Source organism: Acartia tonsa, chromosome 10 (genome assembly GCF_053477335.1).
Source record: "Acartia tonsa isolate MP-2025a chromosome 10, ASM5347733v1, whole genome shotgun sequence".
Lineage (NCBI taxonomy): Eukaryota > Metazoa > Arthropoda > Copepoda > Calanoida > Acartiidae > Acartia > Acartia tonsa.
The window spans coordinates 1,303,522-1,331,072 of NC_137269.1; the positions used below are offsets into that span (position 1 = coordinate 1,303,522).

The window sequence follows — 27,551 nt, forward strand, 5'->3', positions numbered from 1 at the left end:
TTTAAATTAGATTATTTCTATATTAGTCTTTGTATATTTTTACTTCTTCAAAGTTTTTTGGGTTTTACAAAAAAACCTTCGGCTACATTTGTAAATTTTGGCAATGTTTAAGTACAAATATTTTACTAAAGTCAAAAATACAAATTAATCTACATTTATCCAAATACTAGCGACTACGCCCCTATAGGCCTCCAGTGGCATTTAATTTTTTTTGTATATTTTAAATATCCAATTTGAAAAATAATTTGTCTATGGTCAATCAGCTGTTAAATTCATGTCTCTACCCATCGCCACTACGCTATGCGGCGGGAATATTTAATTTTTTTCTTCTATTTTATTGTGATTTCTCTTGGGAGGGTGGTGGTACCCTCCCCCAAAATAGTTATAAACCTTCCCAGGACCTACCCTGTTAAGGAGAACCCGATCGGTTCAGCGGTTAATCGAGATCCTTCGGTACACACACACAGACAAACAGACAAACATCCTGTTACACAATAATATAAGGATATATAAAAAGAATAATTAAATTATAAGAAGTTGATGGTCCAAATGTAATTTAGTTTTCAGGGAAGCTTTACAAATTACTTCGGGTGGGTTTAAGCTATATTCCTTAACTCTCCTGCCCCCTCCTAGATGCTAAGGACGGGGTAGCTAGTTTTTTACTATGGGAGGGGTGATGAACATTTGAATATTTACCAAAGTTTTATAAATAAGTTTTTTCATTCGTTGGCTTCAAAATTTTGTGCACTTATTCTTAACCTTTATAATTATTGACTAGCGGCAACGCCCCTAGAGGCCTCTAGTGGCATTTAAATGTTTTATTTTTATTTTAAATATCTAATTTGAGAAATAATTTGTCTATGTTATCAGCTGTTAAATTCATGTATCTACGTTGCGCGACTACGCTAGCGACATTGTGCGGCGGAAACATTTCAATTTTTTTCTATTTTATTGTGATTTCTCTTGGGGGGGTGGTGGTACCCTCCCCCAAAAAAGTTATAAACCTTCCCGGGACCTATGAGAAGCTACCCTGTTAAGGAGAACCCGATCGGTTCAGCGGTTAGCGAGATCCTTCGGTACAGACACACAGACAAACATCCTGTTACTTTAGTATTGGGACAAAACTATCTGTGTATATAATTTTCAACAATTAATATTAATCTATAGACTAAACAATTATGTTTATCATCAATGGGGATATTCGTTAATTTGTCTTATCCCTTAAAATCCCTGATTTTTACCTGGCACACTCTGGATGATCCATGACAAAAGGATCCATCAATGTATCTGTGTAGTACTTGGCACATCTTATCAATGGCCATTGGATTTCCTTGAAAATTAAAATCATGTCAGTTGGATTCATGTATAGAGTAGCGACATTTTATATATTTAATCAAAAATGTAGGTAATTTTACAAAGTGTCTCAAAAATCAGCCATGTGACGTGATAAAAATGAGGGAGTTGAGAGAAAAATTGGGAAAGAAAACCCATAAAATGATTATGATGTCACATGGCTGATTTTTAAGATACTTTGTAAGGTTACAAATTGCAGCAATATTTAGAGTATTTTGTGTGCTTCCTCCTAAGCTAGGGGGTACCTGGCAGCACCTTCTAAACATTATTATTATTAATAAATATATCAAGAAACAAAGTATTTGATTCAGAATTGAACAAGGATGAAGTAGCGGTGCAAAAAAAATCAGACTCACATACACACAGTAAATGTAGAAAAGTATGTTTTAAAAAAAAATCTTATAATCTACCTGAAATAGAAGTGGTAAATACTGTTTTCTTGTTCTAGTATCTGTACATATCCAATCCATTACTGAGTCATAAACCTCCTCCTCATATCTTATACTATACAGATAGATAGATAGATAGATAGATAGATAGATAGATAGATAGATAGATAGACAGATAGATAGATAGATAGATAGATAGATAGATAGATAGATAGATAGATAGATAGATAGATAGATAGATAGATAGATAGATAGATAGATAGATAGATAGATAGATAGATAGACAGATAGATAGTTAGATAGATAGATAGATAGATAGATAGATAGATAGATAGATAGATAGATAGATAGATAGATAGATAGATAGATAGATAGATAGATAGATAGATAGATAGATAGATAGATAGATAGATAGATAGATAGATAGATATCAGAAAGACATTTTACCTTAAGTTTGGACTAGAAATAACATCTCTGAACTGGTTAGCTGTCAAGTGTTTGAAAATTCCAGAGGATTTGACAAGAATTGAAAAATGCTGGACTATAAACTCTCTGTAATTATTTTATTCTTTTTTTCAAGTAAAATTGCATGGCTAGCTAATAAGTTCTTTTTAGCTATTTTATTTATAAATTCAAGTCTTGGATATTTTTTTAGAATACTTGTTTTTTCCTCTTTCTCTTTTTGATTACAGAGGCCCAAAATGCTAGAGGCGCAGCTGTTAGTAAAGATTTATGGAAAGAAACCTTCAAATATTTGAAAATTAATATGGACTATTAGGAACCTATCCAACTCGCAAATTGCATTAATGCCTTCCACAAATTCAAGCGAAGAATTATCTTTGGGCGATAACTCTTGGGAAAGTGGTGTTATCCTTTGAGGTAAAGGTGGATCTATGAGAGCTTTTGGGTATGGTCTCTTTCGTGACATCGCCTCTTAAGGAGCGTTTTCACAGTAGCTTTTGATAGGTTATTTTAAATTGGGTTAGGTGATGGCCCCGCAAGATTAGAGCCCCCCCTTCCCGCATAGGCTAGAAATAGGAGAAAAGCTACTGTGAAAATACGACGAAACGCCCCCTAAGAGGCGATGTCACGAAAGGAACTAAACCCGAGCTTTTAAACAAGGATTATTGAATAATTGAAGAAAATAATAAAATCCTTATTGTATCTGCTAGAGGACTCCATGCTGATTTAGAACTTGCCATTTTGAAACGCCTAAACAAGAATAATAAATTCATAATTCAAACATCAATTTATTTAAATAATTAAAATGTCTATAATACAAAGTAGAACGATGTCTGTCCGTCTGTCCGTCTGTCCGTCTGAAGCTTAAGATCTCAGTAACCACTGAACCGATTGGGCTCTTCTCTACAGGGAATATACCTACTGGTCCTGTGATGGTTTTAAGCTATTTTCTTGGAGGGTGGGACACCCCCAACCCCCCAAAAAAATGAAAAATACCCCCCCCCCAAAAAAAATTTTTTTTTTTTTTACTTTTTCTTTTTAAATCTAAAATAGGAAAAAATAGGTTGATCAAACCTCTTGGGGCAAAGCCCCTAGAGGCTAGGGGCGAAGCCGCTAGTTTATAATAAAGTAACATGATGTTTGTCAGTTTGTTTGTCTGTACAGAAGAATATCGCTAACCGCTGAACCGTTATGGTTCTCCTTTACAGAGTAGGTTTATAACTATATTGGAGGATGAGGCTAAAATACGGCGTTGCTACAAAAGACCAACTCTACAAAAGACCAACGCCTACAAAAGACCAACTCTACAAAAGACCAACGCCTACAAAAGACTTACACCTACATAAGACCAACAACTACAAAAGGGTCAAAAAGCAAGGTTGTATCGGGTTCAAAACTATTCCGTTACGTAGCAAACACAGACTTTGGACAAACTGTCGGACGGAATTTTAAAATTCAGCCTGTGGACAAAGTTATTCAAGAAAGAAATTTTGGTTTTGAATTTTGTCCTTGTGTTTTAATCGCCATATTGGATATCATTAAAATTGGAAGATTTTTCTTTAAAATTTAGAGGATTTTCAAGCCATTATTTGATTACATTGATACAAAAAAAATAATTACAATTTTTTTCTTGTAATTGTGTCGCTTAAAATCTATTTAAAGCATACATTATATTCATTATATTTTTTAATTTGATAAATACAAATATGATGCTACACCAGTTGCAGCTATAGACCTTCCAGCTCTACGATTTTTTGTAGTCGTTGGTCTTTTGTAGGCGTTGGTCTTTTGTAGGGTTGGTCTTTTGTAGGCGTTGGTCTTTTGTAGAACCGACTAGTTGGTCTTTTGTAGGCGTTGGTCTTTTGTAGCAACGCCTAAAATACCGATCCCTCCACTCCCCTCCTCCTGTATCAACGAACGAATAAATGATGTTCATGATAGCAACCTAAATTTTTCCTTTTTATATTATTAACGTACATTTTATATTCATTATATGATAATAATAAGAAGTTGCAAAGTTTGTATACTGAAAATTAAATGTCGACGTTTTCTTATTACCATTACCTCATAAAGGCGGGATTCTCCTTCAATTTAAGTGATCTAGAGAATCCAGAGCAGCATCCACATGAAATGGGATGCGATACTCTAACACTCATGGATATTAGGTCAAGTAACATCCATCAGACAACCAACCCTTTGATTGCACGACCTTTGTCTGAGAAGTTCTAACTGCGCATGGTATTGGGTCTTGCCTGTTTATGGGACTAGGCATTCCCCCTACTCTTACTATTTATGCAGCGCACCTGACAAAGCAGCAGTATGAACCATTTTTAACGTTTTTAGTTATGACGCGGTTCACCTCCCTTGCAACGAGCAGATGCGTTACGTGTTGAGCAACGATAGCGGGTAAATGTCGACGACCTACTTTTTAAAGAAGGGTGACAACATCCATTAGTAGCGAAGAAACACAAATTCAGGGATAAACAGTAAATGTGAATTATTAAGAAGATTTTCAGGTAAATATGCAATAATTAATAGAAGTTACGAGACTTTTCTGAAAAAAAATATTAGAAAATATAAAAAATTGCTTTTTATGCATGACAGACAGACTGACGGATAAAGTATATATACACTTAATGCCCAATTGACACAGGGAATCTTCACCAAAAATTTCAGCAATCTATCTTCAATAGCATCCAAGAAAATCGCATTTTCTCTATTTTGTTATGAACGGACGAGCAGACAAGGTTTATTATAGAGTAGCTTCGCTACTAAAAAAAGATAAATTGAAAAGGGTTTCATTGGAATTCAGCCCACACGGGATTCAACCCACGGAATTCAGCCCAACCGTTTATAATGCGATGCGAGAAATAACTATTCTCGTATTCATTTGAATCCGGTGGATAAGAAACGGTTCTCATTCATACAAAAAAAATATGTCTAGCATCGCATTAAATCCAGCTTTCTACGAATATAAGAAAACTGGTTTTATCTTATAATTGTACATTCTATATCCGTGGAAAGCTGTTTATTATACGATGCGAAATAACTATTCTCTAATTTTTGTTAAAGCATATTTTATAAGATTTTTTCAACAATAAAAAAATTTACACACCTAAACTTTTTTCAAAACTTTAAAAAAAAATTTTCTAGAAATTTTCTTCTCAAATTTTTTTTTTAAACTGGTAATTTTATATATATATTGGGTTGAATTCCGTATGGGCTGAATTCCATGGGATAAGTCCCGTATGGACTGAATTCCGTGGATTGAGTCCCGTATGGACTGAATTCCGTGGATTGAGTCCCGTATAGACTGAATTCCGTGGGTTGAGTCCCGTATGGACCAAATTCCGTGGGTTGAGTCCCGTGTGGGCTGAATCCCGTTTGGTTGAATCCCGTTAGGCAGAATTTCGAAGGTGAATACACATATTATTATTTGCTCAGAGGAACGACGACGCGAATGACACACTAACCTTATGCAATTGGCAACACTCAAATTTTGTGTAAAATGTTGAAAACATTTACTCTGAATTGCCTCAATCTCTAACAGCTCTGAAGAAATAATTTATTAGCAAAGCTACTTTACAATTCAGTTTATCTGTGCACAAGTATATAAAATGTGATTTTCTCGGCTGCTTTCAAAGATAGAAAGCTGAAATATCTTGCAGATGACTGTCCAGCTTAAAATTTACTTAGTCCGCCGGCCATGCTTCAAATGACACAAGAGGTTTCATGTTTTTGTGATCTATCGAAAAAATTTCTCTCGTTCTTTTTCCTTTTTTATGAAAAGTGAACTTTTTTATAGGTTTATATTTTTAAAAATTCCAGTACCCTAAAATTTGGGTATTTTCAACTTTTTTGGTTCGATGATCTGTTGGTGATGCTACACAAGACATATACAATTTTCTAGTGTTTATCCTTTTCTTTCTAACTTTACTACGTGTAGATGTTGTCATCCTTGTTTTTAGGGTTGTAAATCCGAATCTGGGATCCGGAATCCGTCCAATTTTTGGCCAAGTTTGGAATCCAGAATCCGTTTTTTATAGCGGATTCGGAATCTTAATTGTTAGGCTAAAATTGACGTCTTGTGTTTTGTCTTTCAACCCCCCTCTTTGAAGGCAGACTACCACCCCCTAATCATTCCCCACCTACACCACAAAGTGGAGAAATCAGGAAATATGAAAAAACGCAGCTTTAGATTCTTCTCAGTACCCGGTATAGTTTAATCCCTTAACCCTTAACGGTCGGGGGGGGGGGGGGGCGTTGAACGCCCCCCCATCCGGTTTTTTATATCTTATTTTCTGTGTGTGAAAGATAAAGAGCCCAAACTGCGTGACTTTTTAAGTTTGGGTATGACACATAACTGAGAGTTTGAATTTTTTGAATATCTCCATCCTGGCGGGCACAGGATGCCAGCAAACCTGGCAGGGTCATCCAGGTAAAGAGCAAAAATATTTTTTTGACTTAAACAAAGTATTTTATCTTGCCAAAATACTAAAATATCCTCTATTAGTACATCCTCATAATAAATACAGGTGTTCAAGTCAATTTCAGGTTCCAGGTATGATCCTGCAGGTCCTGATCCTCCAGGTCTCCAGAAATCTTTAAAAGGCTCCTGTGGCCTCAATTTTTGACTTAGATACTTCAAATTTTAAGACTGCGGCGGCTGGCAGCTGCCAAGTACAGCTGCGGCCGCTGAAATTTATATTTTGACATTTCAAATATAAAATTTACATAAAGATAAACATTTTCTGCAAAAAAAATTGTTCTTCTAGCTTCAAAAATAAGAAAATTACAGCCGTTTGAAATTTTTAGGTAAAAAAGGACCTAAAAACAAAGGTTGTTAAATAAAAGGGTAAAGGAAGCGAAAATTGACTTTGACTTACTTAAGGTCGGAAATTCATCATAACACAGGGGACTTGTACAAAAAAAAATTAGCCCTCTAGCTCTAATAGGAACTGAGATAATATGGGGGGGGGGCGTTGAACGCCCCCCCCCCCCCCGACTGATTAAGGTGCGGCAAGGGGCCCGACTGTTAAGGGTTAATTTATTTTTTTAAAAAGGCCTTTTAAAATAATACTAGAATCCGGAATCCGTAAAAAAAAGAATTTCGAATACACGGATAATCCGTTGGACGGATAATTGTAAGAATCCGAATCAGGTTAAAAAATTAGACGGATTGCCAACCCTACTTTTTTCATTAATAGTAATAAATTTAAAAAAAAACATAAAATGATTAAAATTGAATAAAAGTTTACCCGAAGCATAAAGGAGCTGTGTTACATTTTGTTCACTTAATTTTAGGTCACCTGAAAATATATAACACCATTTTAAAGTTGTAGGCATGGATTCTAGGGGATAAGACAATATATTGATATCAGGGATGGGCCGGATATCCTGTTTGGCCGGATATCCGGCCGGATACCGGACATCTAAACAATCTGGATACCGGATATCCGGATGATTTATAATGCCAGATATACTGTTATCCGGTAATTTGCCGGATATCCGGCGTTGGCCGGTATCCGGTATCCGGCCAAAAAAGTAACCGGCCCAACCCTAAATGATATACACCCCCAATAATCATGAACAAAAAGATTTTTTAAAATGTTTGATCCAACAAATAAAGATTTCCTGAAAGTATCCAAAGTTTTTAAGCCAACGAATTTAAATCTTTGGGTATTATTATCATAGACGTCCAAGTGGGGAGGGGGGGTAAAGGGGTGAATACCCCACCAAACGAATCCTCGGAAGGTTTTAAACTATTTTGGGGAAGGGTATCTTTGATTCTTTACCCTCCCAATAAGAAATATAAAGATAAAATATTTTTTACTTTTTCCCTTTAAAACTAAAATCAAAAGTAGGATGGGATTCGACTTTTCCCCATATCACCCTTAGTGCCCCTAGAGGCTTATAGGAGCGTAGCTGCTTGTAAGTTATATTTTAATATCCCCAAATCGCTTTCTGAATTTTTTAACAGACAAGGACGGACAGACCAGCCCTAGTTAGCGAGTAGCTGCGCTACTAAAAATCATGTCCTTGAATTAGCAAGACATAAATGTCATGTTAAATTTGATTTCGCCCCCAAAAATATTTGGAAATTGCAAATATGCTTCTTATCTTCAACTTTTACTTATTAACTTTTCCTTAGATTTAGAATTATTAAAAAAACATTTGAAAGCAAGGCTGTCTATGATTAGGGTCTGTACGTCTGTCCGTTTGCTCTGTTCGTTAATTTATTATTGTTAGAATTGTTATACCGATTTAAAACTTTGTAAATGATTTCTGCAACAGTTAAATACGATTTAGAGGGCGTAGCAACTCTATAGTTGTTATCAGAAAGTCCGTACGTCTATTGAAAACATCCCAATATTGTTGACAATGATTATCCTATTCATCTGTTTTTATTAACTATGATTCCAAGGAAAACAAGGTACAAGGTTTAAACGAAGGATCTCTATAATCAAGTCCTAAAAATGTAAGTAGTATTATCCTTAAAGAGAGTCCTGTGCTCATGCATTTTAGAAACACGTTTATAAACAATTATCTTTATACCTTTGAATTTATATTCTGCTTATTAACGCTCATATTTGTTCATGCTCATATGTCCTGCCGTTTCATTTCAGAGCTTTGCTATTATGAGATCCTTCACGACAGAGACAGACATACAAACACAGATCCTGTTACTTTTATATAAGGATACTATCGACTTCGCCCTTAGCATTTAGAAGGGAAGGGTAGAAAAACAGACTAAAACCGATTCAAGAAATACTGAAAAATTGAAATACAAATTAACCTAAGATCATCCCAGGACCTATGTTAAGCTTCTCTAAAATGGAGCATCCAATCGGTTAAGTAGTCATAGAAATCATAAGCATCTGACAAAAAAATAGATAAAATATAGATATCTTACCAGTATTCATATAATCTACCACAGTTTTCATTGTAACAAAGCTTATGTGGGCCAAGGGTTCCTAAAAAATAACTCTTTTTTGGATGTGCTGAATTTTAATTTCCAAATGTGTACGCAGTTTTCGCGGTGTTTCCTCAACCTATTACAATATTTACTACTAGCTAAAAAGCATCAAACTTTCAAACTTTCAAAATGTTGAACGTATAAACGATTTATATATTTGGAAATTAAAATTCAGCACATCCTTTTGTGTATTTTTACCCTTAAAGATCGGGCCACCGATTTTCCGAATATAAAATCGTCAGAGTAATTTTTTTCACTTGATAACGTGAAACAGCTATACAATAAACAATGACGATTACTCCACCCCCCCCAAAAAAAAAATGTTAGGTTTTACAGTGAACATAAACATAGATTAGGGACACACAGAAAACTGTCCCGAATTTGTATTAATTTTGAGGAACAAGACTCCAGTGACGTCATATAATTCTTTCCCGAAAAAGGGAAGGGGGAAAGAAAAAAAAGGGAAGGGGGGAAGAAAAAAGAGATGGGAGAAAAGGGGTTTTTCCCCATCTCTTTTGAAGAGATTTTCTTCCCCCTTCCCTTTTTCGGGAAAGAAAAATATGACGTCACTGGAGTCTTGTTCCTCAAAATTAATACAAATTCGGGACAGTTTTCTGTGTGTCAGATTAGGATGATAACTTTCCACGGTTAAAAAGAAAGAGAGAAAAAAGAATGTCATTTTCTTAAATATACCCCATTTTGATGGGAATATTGCCTTAATAGCAATTGAGTTAATCCAATTTTCCCCATTGCGTTACGGACGGACGGAGGGACAGACAGAAAAAGTAAGTCACCTTCTGTTTATCATCCGGAATGTTAGCATCCCCCAGTCCCTGGTGTTTTAATATCACTGTCTCTAGGTAAATAGTTATTTCTCGCATCGTATTATAAACAGCTTCCCGCCACCCGCGGACATAAAAGGTACAAATATAAGATTAAAACTAGTTTTTTTTAGCTCCGAGATACCGAAGACACGGGCTAAAAAAACATGTTTTTTTCATATGATTGTACATTTTATATTTGTAGAAAACTGAATATAATACGAAGCTAGACATAGTTTTTTTCGTATGGATGAGAACCGGTTCAAATCCACCGGATATTAATCAGTTTCGAATGAATAAGAAAAAAAATAGTATTATGATTTATCTTTTATATTAGTATGGTTTCCAAACCGATTAATATCCGCTGGATTAGAACCCGTTCCCTGCCCTACTGAAAAATCATGAAAATCATGCATAGCATAGTATTACAGTTAATTTTCCACGAATACTAAAATACAAATCATATAACTAATAACCCAGGCCTTACAAAACTGATTTTAACCTTAGAATTTTTCATTTTCATATTTGCGAAAAGCTGTCTAAAATACTACGCGATAATAAACTAATCTGAAATTTTAATTTTACGGATTAAATTATTTTAAAGCGAAGCTACTCTACATTCTAAGTCTATTCGCCTGGCAGTTTGTTTGTTCAAATACAGCAAAAAAAAAGTTTCTATTACAATAAACTAAAAAAGAGCATCAAACTTCAATGCAACTTTTGGAATAGATTTAATAAAAAAATCTATAACTTCCATAATAGTTATTTATCGTATCGTATTATAGACATCTTTTGGCAGATATTAAAATGAAAGATGAAAAGATTGATACCAGTTTGGTTAGCCCTGAGTGGTAAATTTTGTGATTTTTATTTTGAGAAAATTGTCTGTAATGCTATGCTAAACATGATATTTTAATATTGCTAAGAACCGGTTCTAATTTAGCGGATATTAATCAGTTAAGAAGCCATACTGAGAAAGTTATTAAAAATTCTTTAAAAATCTAGCTGAAAAGAAAACGACATATAAATCTAAATAATTTGCATTTATTCTTAAACAAGACCGAAAACAGTCATAGATGTAAGTAATTATATTTATGTTTAAATTACATTTTTAGTAGCGAAGCTACTCTATGATTTGAAATGTCCGTCTGTCTGTCTGTCTTAGTTTGGGGGAAACGTGATTTTCTCGGCTCCTATAAAAGATAAAAGGCTGAATTTTTTTTTTGACAACATTCCCATTATTAAGGAGCACAATTAACTATAAAACATCGATGGCGATCGGACCAGTTTTTAGCAGGTTTTAGGCTCTTTTTGCATTATTTTTTACATTTTTCTCCATATCTTTTGTTTATGGTCCGATTTTCAAAATTTTTTCAGTTATAGATATCAAAATTAAATTTCCTGTCGTTTAAAGAAGACAACCATGGCGGTGAGACTGCCTTTTAGCAGGTTTTGGGCTATTTTTATATGTTTTCAGACTGTCTTTAAGCAGGTTTTAGGCTATTTTGTATTTTCTACATTTTTTTCTATACCTTTGGTGTTTATGGTCCGATTTCCAAATTTTTTTCAGTTATAGATATCAAAATTAAATTTCCTGTCGTTTAAAGAAGACAACCATGGCGGTGAGACTGCCTTTTAGCAGGTTTTGGGCTATTTTTATATGTTTTACATATTTCACCAATTTTAAAACTTTTTTTGTGATATCAGTATCAAAAAAAAAAATTTCCCATTGTTATGAGCATTTTTTATGTTATTTACTTTGACCGTGATCATTATACAAAATATGTGTTTATTTTCTCCAATAAATCTATTCTTAATTTTAATAAATACACTTTAAATCTACTTGTACGTATTCCCATCCATGATTTTTTGTGCTTCGCTACCTATGGATGTTGTCATCCTTGTTCATCGTAGAATGAATAATAAATTTGATAAAAGAATTTTAGTGTACAATTTATTGAAAACACACAATAGTGAATTTCTTCTACAACTTCCATTAAAGGAAATGGTAACAAAAAGTAGAGCATTTTGTTTTCATAAAAATACCCTAATTTACTCTAATAGCTTTGACTCTAGGGACACTCTAGTAGCACTTACTCTAATACAGTATATAATAATTATGTTGGAATAATAGTCTGTCAGTGAGTCAGTGAGGGAACCGGATACTTATAAAGATATATGCAACGTCATGCAAAGTTTGAAATCGACAGGACAATTCCAATATGCCTGACGGACGTACGAACCAAGTTTACCTTCAGCTTTGTCAACTTTTGAGAAGAGATGGTAGAAATATCTGGAATGTTTGCACAACACATCCTCACTGTATAACATTTTATTTTACTTTTTCATTAAAAGATCTACTGTGACAGAGAGTTAGTGATATAGCACCTCAAAGAATTGTTGTAATAGCAAAGCTATTCTCTTATTCACAATGTCCGTCAGTCCGTCCGTCCGTCCGTCATGAGGATACCTTGTCCCGAAAAGCATCCAGTATACAACTTAATTTGTATGTCAGTCTGTTAGTCATGCAACAAAAGACATGTAATTAGTTTTTTAAAGGTTTCTTGATTTTCATTTTTCTAATATCTTTAATAAAATTATTCTTTTTCTATTTCTCTATTTGATGGATAATTCACTTTGTGTCAATTACTATTTTTTATGGATGTTGTCATTCTTGTTTCTTATGAAATAAATAAATAGAAGGTTAATGATTATTAAAAAATGGCAGCAAGGCTGAATTCAAATAAAATGTTTCCTGGCAGAAATAGTTTTTCCTTGGACAACTAATTCTATTTCATCTTCATAGTCTGAGCTCTCACAATCTAAAAATAATCTTTGATTGAGTATAATTTAAGAAGCGTAGCAACTCTACAATCGTTGCCAGAAAATCCGTACGTTCATTTAAAACATACTGATTTTCAATTTTTTACAACAACTTTTTATTTGATATAATTATCCAATTTATCTGATTTTTGGAACAGTCATACCCAGAACACCATGCAATGTTAATAGTGAGGCATCTCTATAATTGAATCCTAAACATTATAGTCCTTGTATCCTGTATTTGGGAAATTTTGCAACAAATTTTTATATAATTTTGTTCATACGTTGCTGCTTAATGCATGTTAATTACTTAATAGTCTATTAATATACAATAACTTAAAGAATATAAAAAAGCAAAATAAGGCAATAAGTTTAAGCTTTTTTCTTTTTGTTTTCGGTTCTTCCTTTTAGGGGTTTGGTGGCTGTTTTAGAGATCATAATTGGCACACAAACACCCTTCTACATTAGTAATTAGGACTTTTTTACCTGTGTTATCAACTGTTAGTGGCTGAAGATAAGATGTTTTATTTGTTATAGTCGTAGCTGTCATTTCTTATAATTTATTTCTAGAAAAGATTTTTAAATTATTATACCCATATTACCCTTTGCTTGAATGGCATTTTGTTTGTAAATTCTAGCTGTAAAGTTAAAAAATTGTGCGTTTGCTAGTATGGCTTCGAAACCGATTAATATCCGCTGGATTAGAACCGGTTATTAGACACACTGAAAAATCATGTATAGCATCCCATTAAAGACAATTTTTCAAACTAAACATCATAAAATTAAAACCCGATTTGTCAGCCCAGGGACTTGATATCCGCGGAAAACTTTCAATAATACGATGCGATACACCACTAATATCGTATTTTGTTAACACGAGCTTTAGGCCGAGATTCGAACCCTACACTTACCCGACAATGAGCGGCACGTTTTATGCAAGATTAGTGGTTAAAAAAAGCTTTTTATGCCTACTATTTAAAACGTATTTTACACAAATAAAAAATTTGTATAATAAATGCCTATATGGATATGTCACTATAGAGGTCAGATTTAGACTAATCTACTTTTCTATCTCTACTCTGACTTTTTCCTTGATACTATTTATTTATAATCTGACCGACAATTTTCAGGGTTTAGTAGGTATAATGGTTTAATTTTTTTTAGTTTTACACTTATTATAGTTTTATTATAACGTTTTCTAATTCGTTAGCTTATCAACTTTAGAGAATTTTATTGAATTTTGATTAGTTGGCTCATGAAGTTGATTGTCCAAACGTTTCGACCACTAACTGTATTCTACAGAATGAGTTATTTTGTTTATTATCATTGGAGATGTACATCAATTTATCGACCATTGTCTTATCCCTTTAAATCCCTGCTGAAAAATTGCTCTACATGGAAAGTGATAAAATGAGATGCGCTAAAACTTCCCTGTGAGTTTAAAGTAGCAAAGCTATTCTATACTTGTTTTTGTCTTTCTTTCTCCCTCTTTATTCCTATTTTTCTCTTTATCTCTTGTTCCTTCTTATTTTCTTTATCTCCTTTTTTCTTTCTCTCGCCAAGGTTGGACTTATGCCCTTGACAAATTTGCTACTCTCTAATAAAAATTTTACTTTGCAATAACAAAAAAATGTTTTAATTGGTATAGAAAGGTGCAAAGCTTCCACTAAAACAATACACTATCGTGTAACTTTACAACAAAAATTATTTTGCAATCTAAATTATCAAAATGCCCCTAGAGATCTTAATAAAAAAAGGGGGGGGGGGGTAATTAGAATTACGTTAAATTTCATTCAATAAGAAAAGAACAAAGAATTTAAGAGGGTTTTATTATTTTAAGGGCAGATTTACAGGATTGATACCCTTTCCAAAATAATTATAAACATCTTCTGTCCCATTCAAGAAGCTTAACTGTAAAGGTGATCCATATCTGTCCAGCCGTTAGGGAGATCTTTAGCAACAGACAAACTGACTAAAAGGGATCCTGTTACTGTGTTTTTTAAGGATAGGCCGTTTTTTCTGGGAGAATGCGACACATTTCAATGTCATATATGCAGAAGAAAAATTGCTGAATTTGCACAAATATTAAATCAATAGATAGATACATGTATGTATAGGAGTAAGGGAGGGGACAATGGATCGAATATTAAATTTTTAAGAGTCTCAGACTTTGGGTAATGGCTTAAAGGGAATGTGCACGAATACAGCAGATTCTGACTGACTTTGGGTACTAGCGCATCAATGCCCCGCTAAATAGCTGAGTTAGTATTGAATATGCAGTCAGAAAAATTTGTTATTGATGACTGGTTTTAACAAATATTTTTTCCCAAGAAATGTCATTTCATTTATAGAAACTTTACTGTGATATTTATGTATTAAACAATCTAAGAACTGCTTGAATTTAGGTGTCAGTTAAAAATATATGATAAGGGTTGACGTAGTTCTAAACAAGATTTTTCTAGTGATTAATTACATAATGTTTACTACATTGTGATGTATTGGTAATTTAATTTTCAAGTAAATGATTTATTTCTTAGAACTAATTTTGTTCTAAATTAGATTACCATGATCCCTTTACAATTTTGGTAAAATTTTCTTGATAAATCTGGTTTTTATTGCTTTTTAGCGAACCCTCTTAAATTGAATTAATTGCCCATTGTCCCCTCCCCTACTCCCTGGTTGCAGAGACCTCAGGGATAAGGATAATCAAGCAGAAAAGTTAACGTAAAATTATAAAAAAAAATTAAGGGTCCGTCCGTTTATAACGGTTAGATCTTTTCGGTAAATCTGACATGTTGGAATTGCATGATGATTCCCACACTTCAGAAAATGTAGCAACTCTATAATTGTTACCATAAAGTCCATTTGTTTATTTGAAACATGTTGATTTTGTATAACTTTTTTACAACAATTTGATATGTGATATAGTTATCCTATTTATCTGAGTTTTGGAATTCCTGGACAACAAAATACAAGATTATAAGCAAAGAATCTATATAATCAAATCATTATTATTTTTTATGGTATATTATAACAATTTGACTACCTTTTTATAATTCTTAATGCTTTTGTCATTTATTTATGTTGTTGTTTTCTATTGTAGATGCAATTAATATGAAGATTTTTTTTTTCTTTGAAATATATTTCGTTACCAAGCAGTAGAAGTTACTAATTTAAAATGTTATGGTTGAGATATATTTATAACCGTGGAAAATATAATGATCGATAGCCAGGCCTGATTATTATTTTCAGCACTTTCATGTATATACTTCATTTAAAGGTGTAATGTGTTTTCTAATATTATATATCTTTTTACTTTTTTCTTTGTTTATGATCTTCTATAGGACATAATTATTCTTATTTTTCTTGTAAAATGTTTAATTTGGTTCTTTGAAAATAAAATTACATTTATAAGCTATGAAATTTTATTGATTATTTCGAGCAAAGTTTTATGACAATAATAATTTGTTTTACAACATAATAAATTTATGAAAGCCCTCATGTTATATGTGTTCAATTGATTATTCTGTTTTTTTTGTAGAAAATAAACATTAAACACCCCATAAGTACATAATTCGTTAATTTTCCATTATAATACAGGGTGCGCCACATAAAACCGGACTTTTTTTTAAACGGCCATAGCGTCAAAACTACTTGACCAATCAGGACGTTTGACCCCACTATAAAAAGCCTAGGTAATGACCTTTTAGCACACAAAAATCTTTGGACGAAGATGGGTTCGTACTCCAAGCTGGCCGCGCTTATGTTAAACAAGGCAGATTCGAAATGCGCTGGTGGTATGATATTGATTCTCGACTTGAGCCCACTAAATCGGACCACAGCCCATTTGTAGATGAGGTAGAGTTATGCAACTTGCTGGGAATACTGTTAGATACATAAGTAAGACACTAGAAAAGACTAGAGCTCTCTATCTAAAATGGCTTGGCTGTAGTACTCCAGCAAAGTGAAACGAGGCAGATTTAGAGATGTCAAAAACGTAAAAAATCGCGTAAAATCGTAAAAATTTCTCGATTCTCGACGTTAGAGACCCATATGGAACTTAAAAACTCTTTTCAGACTATGGGTTGCTCTGACAACCCTAGCTGAATCTTCATGCCATTTCCAAAAAGGTATAGAACGTCGTTCTAGCTCAACTGTGGGCCAAATGAGAGCCGCCGTGTCGAAGGAAAGGTTGAAAGTTGGGTGAATTTGGATCCTGCGGTTTGTCACTTTTCTAAGGAAATGAGGCCTCCCAGCAGCCCAATCTTAATTTAATTGACTTTTTGCCTGGAGCTACTTTGAAGTATGCACCAATAGACGTGCCCATACCACAAAGACCTCCCTTATTGCCACTATCAAGGAGAACTTCGCCAGCTTGGACAGGTACATTTTGACCTTGGCCTGCCGGAGGTTGAGGAGGCGGGTGGAGGCGGTGATTGATCCTGGCGGGTATTTTATTGAATGATCTAATAGTCATATACCTAGTTAGCTTCCCAGTTTTTAAAATTTAATAAAATCTTCAAAATTGACGATTTTATGTTCATTTGTTCACAAATTAGAAAAAGTCCGGTTTTATGTGGCGCACCCTGTATATGTCAGTAAAAACATTAAATATCCATGCTGAAGCTCTTATATAATTCATTGGTCAAAATAAATGTTCAAGAAAATTGTGGGAAATATACAAATCATAAATTCAATCAAATGTTCTTTAATTATATCAAATCATTTTAATCATAATTTAAATAATTTTTTGTTTTGATTCTAACATTGCTAAAATCACTTAATCTTAACATCCTACCTAACTTAAATTGTGAAATTAAAATGTTTATATAAATAAAAAATAAAAATGTACCACTCAGAGTAAAATAATAATGTCATATCTACTCTTGTGCTGTTCAAACAAAACTACTTGACTTAAGTTATACAGTTAGGGAGTTAAATCCATTTTTATAGAAGCAAAAACATAATCTATGATAACGGTTTTGAACCCTCTAAAATACGTAATCTACCATTCCTCTTTCCCCTCTCTTGGTGATGATATCATCAACGCCGATACGATTTTTGAAATGTACCATTCCACTTTCAATAGAGGCGAAACTGGAATGGTACATTTATGTTTACATATCAGCGTATTCATAAACATTGATTTTCTTAATTAAATCGACATAATAGTAATGGTATATTCTAGTTATTATTTTTATTTTACGTAAAAAAATTTAAATTATAGATAGTATTTTATACATTCCTACTATTGACATAATTTAAAAATAGTATGTATGATTCCAATTATGTCAATGTTAAACGTTTAAACCACCAATCCAGTTTTGCCTCTCTTGAAAGTGGAATGGTGCATTTCAAAAATCGTAATCACTAAGAGAGGCAAAATTGGAATGGTAGATTACAAAAATCATATCAGCATTGATGATATCATCACCAAGAGAGGCAAAATTGGAAAGGTAGATTAAAAAAATCATATCAGCGTTGATGATATCATCACCAAGATAGGGGAAAGTGGAATGATAGATTACGTTTTTTTAGAGGGTCAAACCCGTAATTTCTGCTTCTATAAAAATGGATTCAACTCCCTAACTGTTATATACGTATGATAATTTCTGAAATTAAACGCAATTCTCAGTCATTTTTCAGTAAGGTAAAAAAGCTCTTTTCATATAGTGCTTTGCTCTTATAAAATTAGATATGGAGTAATTTTTTAAACAATACCAAAATGATAACAAAGGAGAGTGTCAAATCTTTTCTGTGGTGGACAGTGTTCATCATTCTTGCTATCATCACCTACTATCAGCTTAGTGTTACTATAAACGGTTGGAACTCCAGACCTTTTGATGAATATGTTGAATCAGCCAACAAACAAGACGTTCCTTTTCCAAGTGTTACAGTCTGTCCGTCAGGTATAAAATCAAGAAGATCTTACAGGTTTTGTATACTGGTCGCTGGAAAGAAAAAGCAGTTTTTTGAAACATACTCTCTCTGATTTTAACATATTCTGATATATACATATATAGACTTATGAAAAATGCAAAAAACGAAATCAAAAGTGCACCTTCTTGAGAGAAAATCCGGGAAAAAGATTTTAGCTATTTTTAACCTAAAATTCACATTGGCAAGCCTGCAAAAAAATATACAAACATTTTAAACATGTCATTGCTCAGCACCTAGAAGTGGTAGAAAAATGCTAAACATACCATTGGAAAGCTCATAACCTCTAGTTTTGATATTAGTATATCACGTTTTTTTGTACTATTATTACTTTTTGGGCTATCCTCTGAAGTAAACACAAGTTTTAAAAATGCAGTTTTACTTGAATCTTTAGTTTGATACTTTTTACACAAACCTTTTATAGGTATATATATATTGCTTAGAACCTAGGAGTTCTATAATTATTCTATATGGGTAGATTTGTATATTTTGGGTACTTTCAATTTTAGCTTTATTATTCTTTGAAACGTGTATAGTTTGCAGTAAGAACAATGGAGGGAGAGGGGGGGGGGTTAAACCAATCAGTAAAACTTTGAAAATTGATTTTTGGTACTTTCCTTTTAGGAGCTAGTGGGGTAAAACAGCCCCCAAACACTAATATCTAAGGTCTAAGCTTATTTTTAGAAGTATCAAGGTAATTTTTTGAATGTAAATTTTTGTGTATAATTTAGCTAAGCAGCGACTAAAGATTTTATTTTGGCACTTTCCTTCTTGGGGCTAGTGGGTTAAAACGCCCCCCAAAACACTAAAATTATAAGATATAAGCCTATTTTTAAAGATATTTATTCTCATAATTGAGATATGTAGCCACTAAAGATTTTATTTTAACACTTTCCTTCTTGGGGCTAGTGGGGTAAAAAAAACTATAACATTAAGATTATAAGTCAGTATCAGATTTTACCCTGGCTCTTTGGACTTGTTATAGTTGTCAAATGAATCTTTTGTAAATTTTCTCATATGAATGGGGGGCTATAGCACTTATACATCCAGAAAATTTAAAGTTACAATATCCAATATTTTTATACATATGTCAAAAATACATCTGACACTGGCATTTACACATTAGGGTGGGTCGATTTTGGACATTTTTTTTCTGAGGCCAAAGTGGGGATCTGCACTCAATTTATATAGATATAATACACTTCTGGATGATTTAAAATTTATCCTAAGTCTTAAAACCGCTGACGACCAGACATTCAATTGTATAGCTATTTGTAAATGGGAGTCAAAAATTTATTGAATTAGAACTATGGCTTCATGGTGCTCCCTGGAAATGCCTTGAGGAGCTGAGTCAGGAACTTTTGTTCGTTTCAAAAAATCTCGTTCCTAGCCTGAGAAAATCTAAAAAACCTCTACAAATTGGACAATTCTCAATAAACCTTAATTTTTTTTTGGTTTTTTAGTGATTTCTAAGGCTAGGAACGAGATATTTTGAAACGGACAAAGTTCCTGATTCAGCTCCTCAAGGCCTTTCCAGGGAGCACCATGAAGCCATAGTTCTGATTCAAAATTTTTTTTGAATGTCGTCTTTGCATACTAATAAGTAATGAATTATATTTTTAAGTGGTCGTGTTCTAAAACTCAATTTTTTAAAATTCTTTTTCGGTCAGAAATGTTTTTAAGGTTAATTTTATCTGTTGCATATCCCCGCTTTGTATAATTCCGATATGAACCCACCCTATTACACATCCATACGTTTTCAATTATTTGTCATAAATACATCCAACACTGGCAATTATACATATAGATTTCTTTATAAGAATATTTATTACAATTAAAGGAAGTTTAAACATAAAAATTTCTCATCATATTATGAAATCTTAACATTTTATAAGCACATTTCACTACACTGATCAACCAAAAACATCCTATTAACAAAAATATGAATAATGCCATGATTTTTTGGTATTTTGGGAGGGAAAAGGAAAAAACAGGGAAAATCTGAACGTTTTTGTTTCTTATAATGTTTGTAAGGATATTAAGCGTGTCATATATAGTTGAAACAATTTACTTACTGTTAAGGATTTATTCTATGATATAAAATTGCCAATTAGTTTTTTAATAACGTAGTAGTTAGGTAATCAAGTTATATTATAAATTCGTATTATTGACAAAAAAATACCTAACTGTCTACAAAGGGTTGAATCTCTTAGGTTATTTAAAATAATAATATCCATTTTATTGTTTTGGACAATAAATAGCCCACTTAGGAGATTAGTTTAAATTTTTATCAAACTGTTTATATAGAAATATTGCACCTTTATATTTACAATTTTGTAATTAAAGGTGGGTGAGAGATGGTCCAACTAAAGTTACTTGGATACTAATAAAAAAACCTGTTTCTAGCTTTGTTATTGTATTTGGTTTTCAATAAAAAATATTGCTTATTTTATCAATTTCTAAGTAACTATACATTTGTTTAAAGCAAGGATTATGTTAAAAGTCAGCTTAACAGTTAGGAAAAATAGAGAACTATTTCAAAAAGTTTAGTTTTAGCTATAGAAGGAAAAAAAACAATTAACTGCACATTTATATAGTACGAAATTTTTTTCCCCTATCTTGGACATAATAAAAATCGGCGGAAAAAAGCCGTTTTTTAAGGAAAGGAGAGACAGTTTTCCGTATCTTTTAGATTATATGAATGAGATGATGTTAAGGTTTGATATTCTGATAAGAAATTTTCTCGTTTACAGTCCCTTTAATTAGATTTTGTACAGTATGTATAGGTTTTTATTTTCTTGCCCAATTTAAGTTACTCTCCCCCTATTTACTTCCCTTTTTCACAAGAAGCTCCCTACAAAACATTAATACTTCTTTCCTTTTCAGTTATAACTGTGGTAGGGTGAAGCGTTTCAACCCTACAACGCGAGTTTGATTCAAAAGAGCCCCTAGCCTCGAGGATTCTATCAATAAAGTACTACAAGTAGTTACTGTTTGAAAGATATATTTGAACTGAATACACATACAACAAGTTAATAGCTTATATACAAAACAGATTACAAATGGGTTAGGTAGAGAAGGGGTGTAGAGGAGATGGGGGAGCCCCAGCCAGGTGAACAGTAGAGGGGTAGGCTCCAGTAGGGGGGTAAGGTAGACGTCCCCCGGAAAAGGGTAGGTTACTGGAACATGTAGAGGGGAGGGGCAACTCCCTCCCTTTATCAGCGGTGGATAAGTTGACCGCTTTCTCTGATGATCAAACAATGGCCAAATGGGCTGGCTAGAATTGTGATAAGCCGGGGATTAGCGTCTTGGTGTTAGCGGTAGACACGGAGCATAGCATACTCTAGGAAAGGTCTATCCGTCTGTCCGACTACCACAATAACAACAAAATGAACAACTTCAAGTTATATTGAATTATTGGTCTTTATTAGGTTTAGCTTTAAGCATTTTAAGTTTAAACATATCAAGTTATGCTATACTACATTATAAGTTCTTAGTTACATTAAATTACAATTAAGTTAAATAAGACAAAAATCTTTGAGTATAGAAAAAACTAAGGATTAAATAACACATTTCATTGTTTCAATGAAAAAAATACAAACATTCGATAAAATAAATCTTAATTAAAATATAGTAGATATGACTAAGCCTTGTAAATTTTGTAGAAAAAAATCTAAAATAGGGTTGTGAGATTTATTTAAGGTAAGGTGTAAGAAAGGGATAAATAGTTTGGAAAACAAAAAGTTTCTATTATGTTCAGAAGAATATATAATAAAAAAAATAAAATATAACTATGCAGTGTATTTTAAACACAAGGAGTAATATTCTTTAAATGTACATTATGCTTTTAACAGACCTATATATATACCTATTGAAGAATCCATGGCTGATTATAAGATTTACCTTTCATAGTTGATGAATTTTGGACTTTTAGGCAAGATGTGGGTAAAATTAATGTACTTGTCTTATTCCTATATCACTGCTTATTTAGATTAGATTCAAAATATGCTTTTTGAATGAGCCTTTATACACCCTTTCCCCTATTACTCCGTCTAATATTTTTCTCCTATCCCCAATTTTTCTATAAATTCAAACTATCTCAATTCTCTTAATTTAGAAGCTACTCTATAGTTTACAACTTTATCCATCTTTGTACGTAGTTTATTTACTGGTTGATTTATTAACTGTTTATTTGTATTTAATAAAAAAGATATATTATAGTTTAAATCTGTATAATGCTTCTTATTTTAACCTGAAAAATATATTATCACTCAAATAATATACAAGTGTTTAGTTTCTTATTACTTTACATTAAATTTCTATGGATGTATAAATGCCAGTGTTGGATGTATTTATGGCATAAGAATCGATTTTACTGTCATTTATACAATAAAAATTCAGTTTGTTATAAATACATCCATTGCACTGACGAAAATACATCCACTGTAAATTTGCTGGATGTGTAAATGGCAGTCCCCCATGATTGGATCTACCTGTAAAACTTTAAAAATTTAATTTTGGCACTTTCCTTCTAGGGGCTTGTGGGGGTAAAAAAGCCCCTAAAGCACTTAAATTATAAGCTATGAGATTATTTTTAAAAATATCAAGCTAATTTTTTTAATGTAAACATTATAAAAACTTATGACACAAGATTGAAAAAAATAATTTAGTCCATGAAAGAAAGTGCCTAATTGAGATCTATAGTGATTATTTAGTTCAGTTATTTGAAAAAAAGTTTTCATTAACAAAATCAACCCATTATTTTTAAAAAGATTAGGTGCTGAACAATGACATGTTTAAAATGTGTGTATATTTTATTACAGGTATGCCAATGTGAATTTTAGGTTTAAAATAGCAAAAATCTTTTTCCTGTATTTTCTCCCAAGAATGAGCACTTCTGATTTCTTTTTTTTCTTTTTTCATTAGTCTATATATGTATTTATCAGAATCTGTAATAATCTCGGAGAGCCTGTTTCAACAAAACTGCTTTTTCCTTTCAGCGACAAGTGTGTATTTTTCATTAATCAAAATATTTTTAAAGTAAAAAATGTTTATCATCATTTATTGTGAATTGTAACAAGATAACCAACACTCAAATTAATTATCAACAATGATCTTTTTTAGGGATAACAATATGGTCAGGACTTCAAAAGTTTCTCAATGAAATGGAATTCAAACCAATCTACAGAGAACACCTTCAGAGATCATACAAAACATTTCTGAGGTGAAAAAAACCTTTGAATTTAACCTTAGCATAGAATTTTCCCTAATTCAAATATAATTGTAGGCTGAAAGTTGGATATCTTGTTCAAGGTTACGGAGATTTGAAAATGGAACTTGGATATTGCAGAAGATTGAAGGAATACCTGGAAAACAGGTAAGGTTTGTGCTATCCCCATAATATTAGGAATATAATACAACTTAACATATTTAGAGAGTTGTGCAATTTCTTTCAATACTTGTTTACAATGGGATCAAGAAAATTGATTACCGAGACATATAAGAATGACACATTAGAACTCATTGAAGAGTTGAAGGAGTATCTAAACTATGATGACTTTTTAATTGATTATCAAAGTCCCGGATCTCCCTTTCTACCCTTGAACAACTATAAAATATTGCTTTACTCAAAGTACATGAATATTTTTGAATGGTTGTCTCCAATGATTGATGCAGTCATTGTGGACATTATAGAAAATCCAAGCAAAGAATCTGCTATGGAAAGAGTATTACAGGTCATTATTTGTTCTAACTGTAAATTAAATGCAGCCAATTATGTTTGATAGTAAATTTAGCTTATTATTGAATTTTAAATCAAAACATAAATATTAATTTAAAACTATTGAAAATTCAAATTAAGTAATCTATTTGTTTTGATACCATATTTTGATGATTTATTTTAGTACTTGCATGAAGATGAAACTGAGTTTACTACAACAACAACATATTCTCCTTCATTCTTGGATTTTTTGAAAAGAAAAAAGAGGAACAATCAAAGAGAAGATAACTTAGAAGAAGCATTTATCAGAATGCCAAATGCAACTTTGAATGTACCCAGCAATATGAAAGTAATAATAATTGAAATTTATTTGATATTATAAATATATTTTTAGTATTAGAAAAGTAATTAAAAAAGCAAATGATACAACATTTTCTTATTAAGGAACTATTGAGATATGATTTAGATCCAAAAATGAATAACACTTTAATACACCAATTCACTGTGCTAAAAATGCTTGAAAACATGGATTTCTCAGCAATTAAAAACCTTGGTGACTTTTTAGTTCCTCTAATGAGAAAACCCTTAGATGGATCAGTAGGATATGAAGTTTTATCTCCTAAGATAAGCCAGCAAACAAAGCAAGAAATATCTGATTTTCTTGTAATGATACTGAGAAACATTACCCAAGATCCAGAAATTACTTGGAGTGTAATAGATGCAGTAGATATTTTTCTTATTACAGGTTTCTTTTACATATATATTTAAATTACTTAGAGTAGTGATAAATTGAGTTTTTTCCAAGAATATGATATTTATAGAATCTAGCTGATTAGGACACATTTAAAGATATATAATTATTATAATATAATTTGTATAATTGAATATTTAAAGAGAACTATTCCTTAGAAATTTAAATCAATTTTTTCTTAACAGGACAGGCCCAACTGAATGGAAGACTTATGACTAAAGATTTGGTTACAACAAATACATGGTGGAGTTTAACTGAGAGTGAGAAAATCTGTCTTCAGACTGAGTTTGAGGTTACTATACAGAACATTCACATGGAGTTTAAAGATCCATGTGTTGATCCTATGGACACTTGTAAGAGTTTCTGTAAAAATTCTGCTATTATACAAAAACAAATCCTTACAAACCAGGAACTTCAGAAGCTTTTGTACTATGTACAACATCCATCTGAGTACAAGTAAATATACATTTAATTAATCTAATTTGTCCTTGATCTTGTTTGCTTTGTAGATATTAAACTTTTCTTGACTAGCTTGTCCTTTAAGTAGTTATTTTAACACACTAACTATATTCATTTTAAAGATTGTAATTTGATTTATCGTTTGTGCATTAAATACAATGTGTTTTAATCAGTGAAGCTCAAATTACAATGTTTTCTAAATCCTTTTTAAAAACATGCTGAAAAAGTAACAATCCTTATACAAAAGTAACAGGATGTTTGTCTGTTTGTGTGTCTGTACCAAAGGATCGTGCTATCCGCTAAACCAATCAGGTTCTCCTTAACAGGGTAGCTTCTCATAGGGCCCGGGAAAGTTTATAACTATTTTGGGGGAGGGTACCACCACACTCCCAAGAAAATCAAAATAAAATTGAAAAAAATTTGAAATATTTTTGCCGCATATTGTTGTTAGCGTAGTCGCGCTGCTTAGAGACATGAATTTAACAGCTGATAACATAGACAAATTATTTCTCAAATTAGATATTTAAAATAAAAAAAAAACATTTAAATGCCACTAGAGGCCTCTAGGGTCGTAGCCACTAGTTCATTAAATAATTTTTTTTTTTAAATTGTAATTTGATTTATCATTTTTATGCATTAACTACAATGTGTTTTAATCAGTGAAGCTTAAAATCCAATATTTTCCTTCTGGACCAAACCCTTTTTGTTGTTATAGTTCAGAGGGAAGTTGGCTAGTTCCATTCTGTGGACAAGGTAAACAAGCTCAAAAACTGGATGAAAATATTTCACCTGACTTCAATTCAAAGCAGTATGGATATGATCTATGTAAGAATGCATACCAACGTGTGACAGATATTGGAATTTGCACTACAATTGAGTTTAATGACAAGGTAATAATTCTTGGGATGTATTGATTTTGATATTGATGTATATAATTAAATTTTTTTTCAGAGCAACACAAGTCCACCACCAGGAGTCTACAAAAAGTTTAAAAAAGGAATGTCATATATGTTTGATTCATTTGCTTTCTTTCATCCTGAATATAACAGAGAAGTTAGAAGCATAAGAGATGATACACTAGGTACAACTGAACATGAAGATACAATTCTTGAAAAAAATTTGAATAGTTTTCTGGTTTTGCTGCACAATAAAGAAGAATTTCCAATGTTTCATTCTCCATTTAAAAGAAGTTTTGTAGTAAATAGTGCTAGGCTAAGAGATAATATGTTCATCAATGAACATATCCTTGAGTTTGACATCAAGCAGAAATTGTATGATCCTGAACTAATAAACCAGTACAATGTTGAAACAAGACGGTGTTTATTCAAATCTGAATCCAAAAACTCTCTGTATTCTTCTGTATACACACAAGCACAATGCATTTTTGAATGCAAATTGAGTAGGATTTTTGAATTATGCAAGTGCCTACCCTGGTTTGTTTCATTTAGAAAAGAAAACACAACAATTTGCAACATCTTTGGAAACAAATGCTATGAACAAGCACTGGCTTCAACAAATGAAGTTTTGGACTTTACAAACTTGGATAGTCCAGCATGTAATTGTTATCCAGATTGTGAAGCTACTGATTATATTCCCGGTGTTGGAAATGAGGACAGAACACTGACTGAAAAACCAAACCAAAATTTGATTGATCTTACAAACATCCCTAACTTTGATTGGGGAAATGATTCTCAAATTAAAGAATTTGGAAAAGATAAATTTCTGTTTCCCTATGTTCGTGATGCAGTGCTAGGTATGTAAACAGTATTTCACTTAGATTATTCTCTGACAAACTGAAAGGTTTAAGGAGCCATCACCATTTATGTATATCTTAAGGTATGGCTATCTGTGTTGATAATTT

At 32.3% G+C, this 27,551-nt stretch overlaps 2 protein-coding genes across 2 annotated transcripts in view; both read right to left on the minus strand.

Moving 5' to 3' along the window:
• The window catches only part of LOC145330704 (kelch-like protein 35), a 31,847-nt gene extending 29,557 nt beyond the window's left edge, over nt 1–2,290 (minus strand). Inside the window, exons 1-3 of the mRNA XM_080175370.1 lie at nt 2,190–2,290; nt 1,764–1,857; nt 1,242–1,330 (exon numbers count right to left, since the gene is read on the minus strand). Coding sequence (XP_080031496.1) covers nt 1,242–1,330; nt 1,764–1,823 — 149 coding nt within the window. The 5' untranslated portion in view covers nt 1,824–1,857; nt 2,190–2,290. The remainder of the gene's footprint in view (nt 1–1,241; nt 1,331–1,763; nt 1,858–2,189) is intronic.
• A 576-nt stretch (nt 2,291–2,866) lies between these two features.
• On the minus strand, nt 2,867–12,318 carry LOC145330371 (kelch-like protein 40a). The gene is made up of 6 exons (XM_080175009.1): nt 12,254–12,318; nt 9,975–10,036; nt 9,118–9,178; nt 7,463–7,513; nt 5,678–5,756; nt 2,867–2,954 (listed from the first exon to the last, which is right to left on the minus strand). The coding sequence occupies exons 3-6, from the start codon at nt 9,146–9,148 to the stop codon at nt 2,867–2,869; spliced, it is 249 nt and encodes an 82-aa protein (XP_080031135.1). The 5' UTR covers nt 9,149–9,178; nt 9,975–10,036; nt 12,254–12,318.
• Between the last annotated feature and the right edge of the window lie 15,233 nt (nt 12,319–27,551).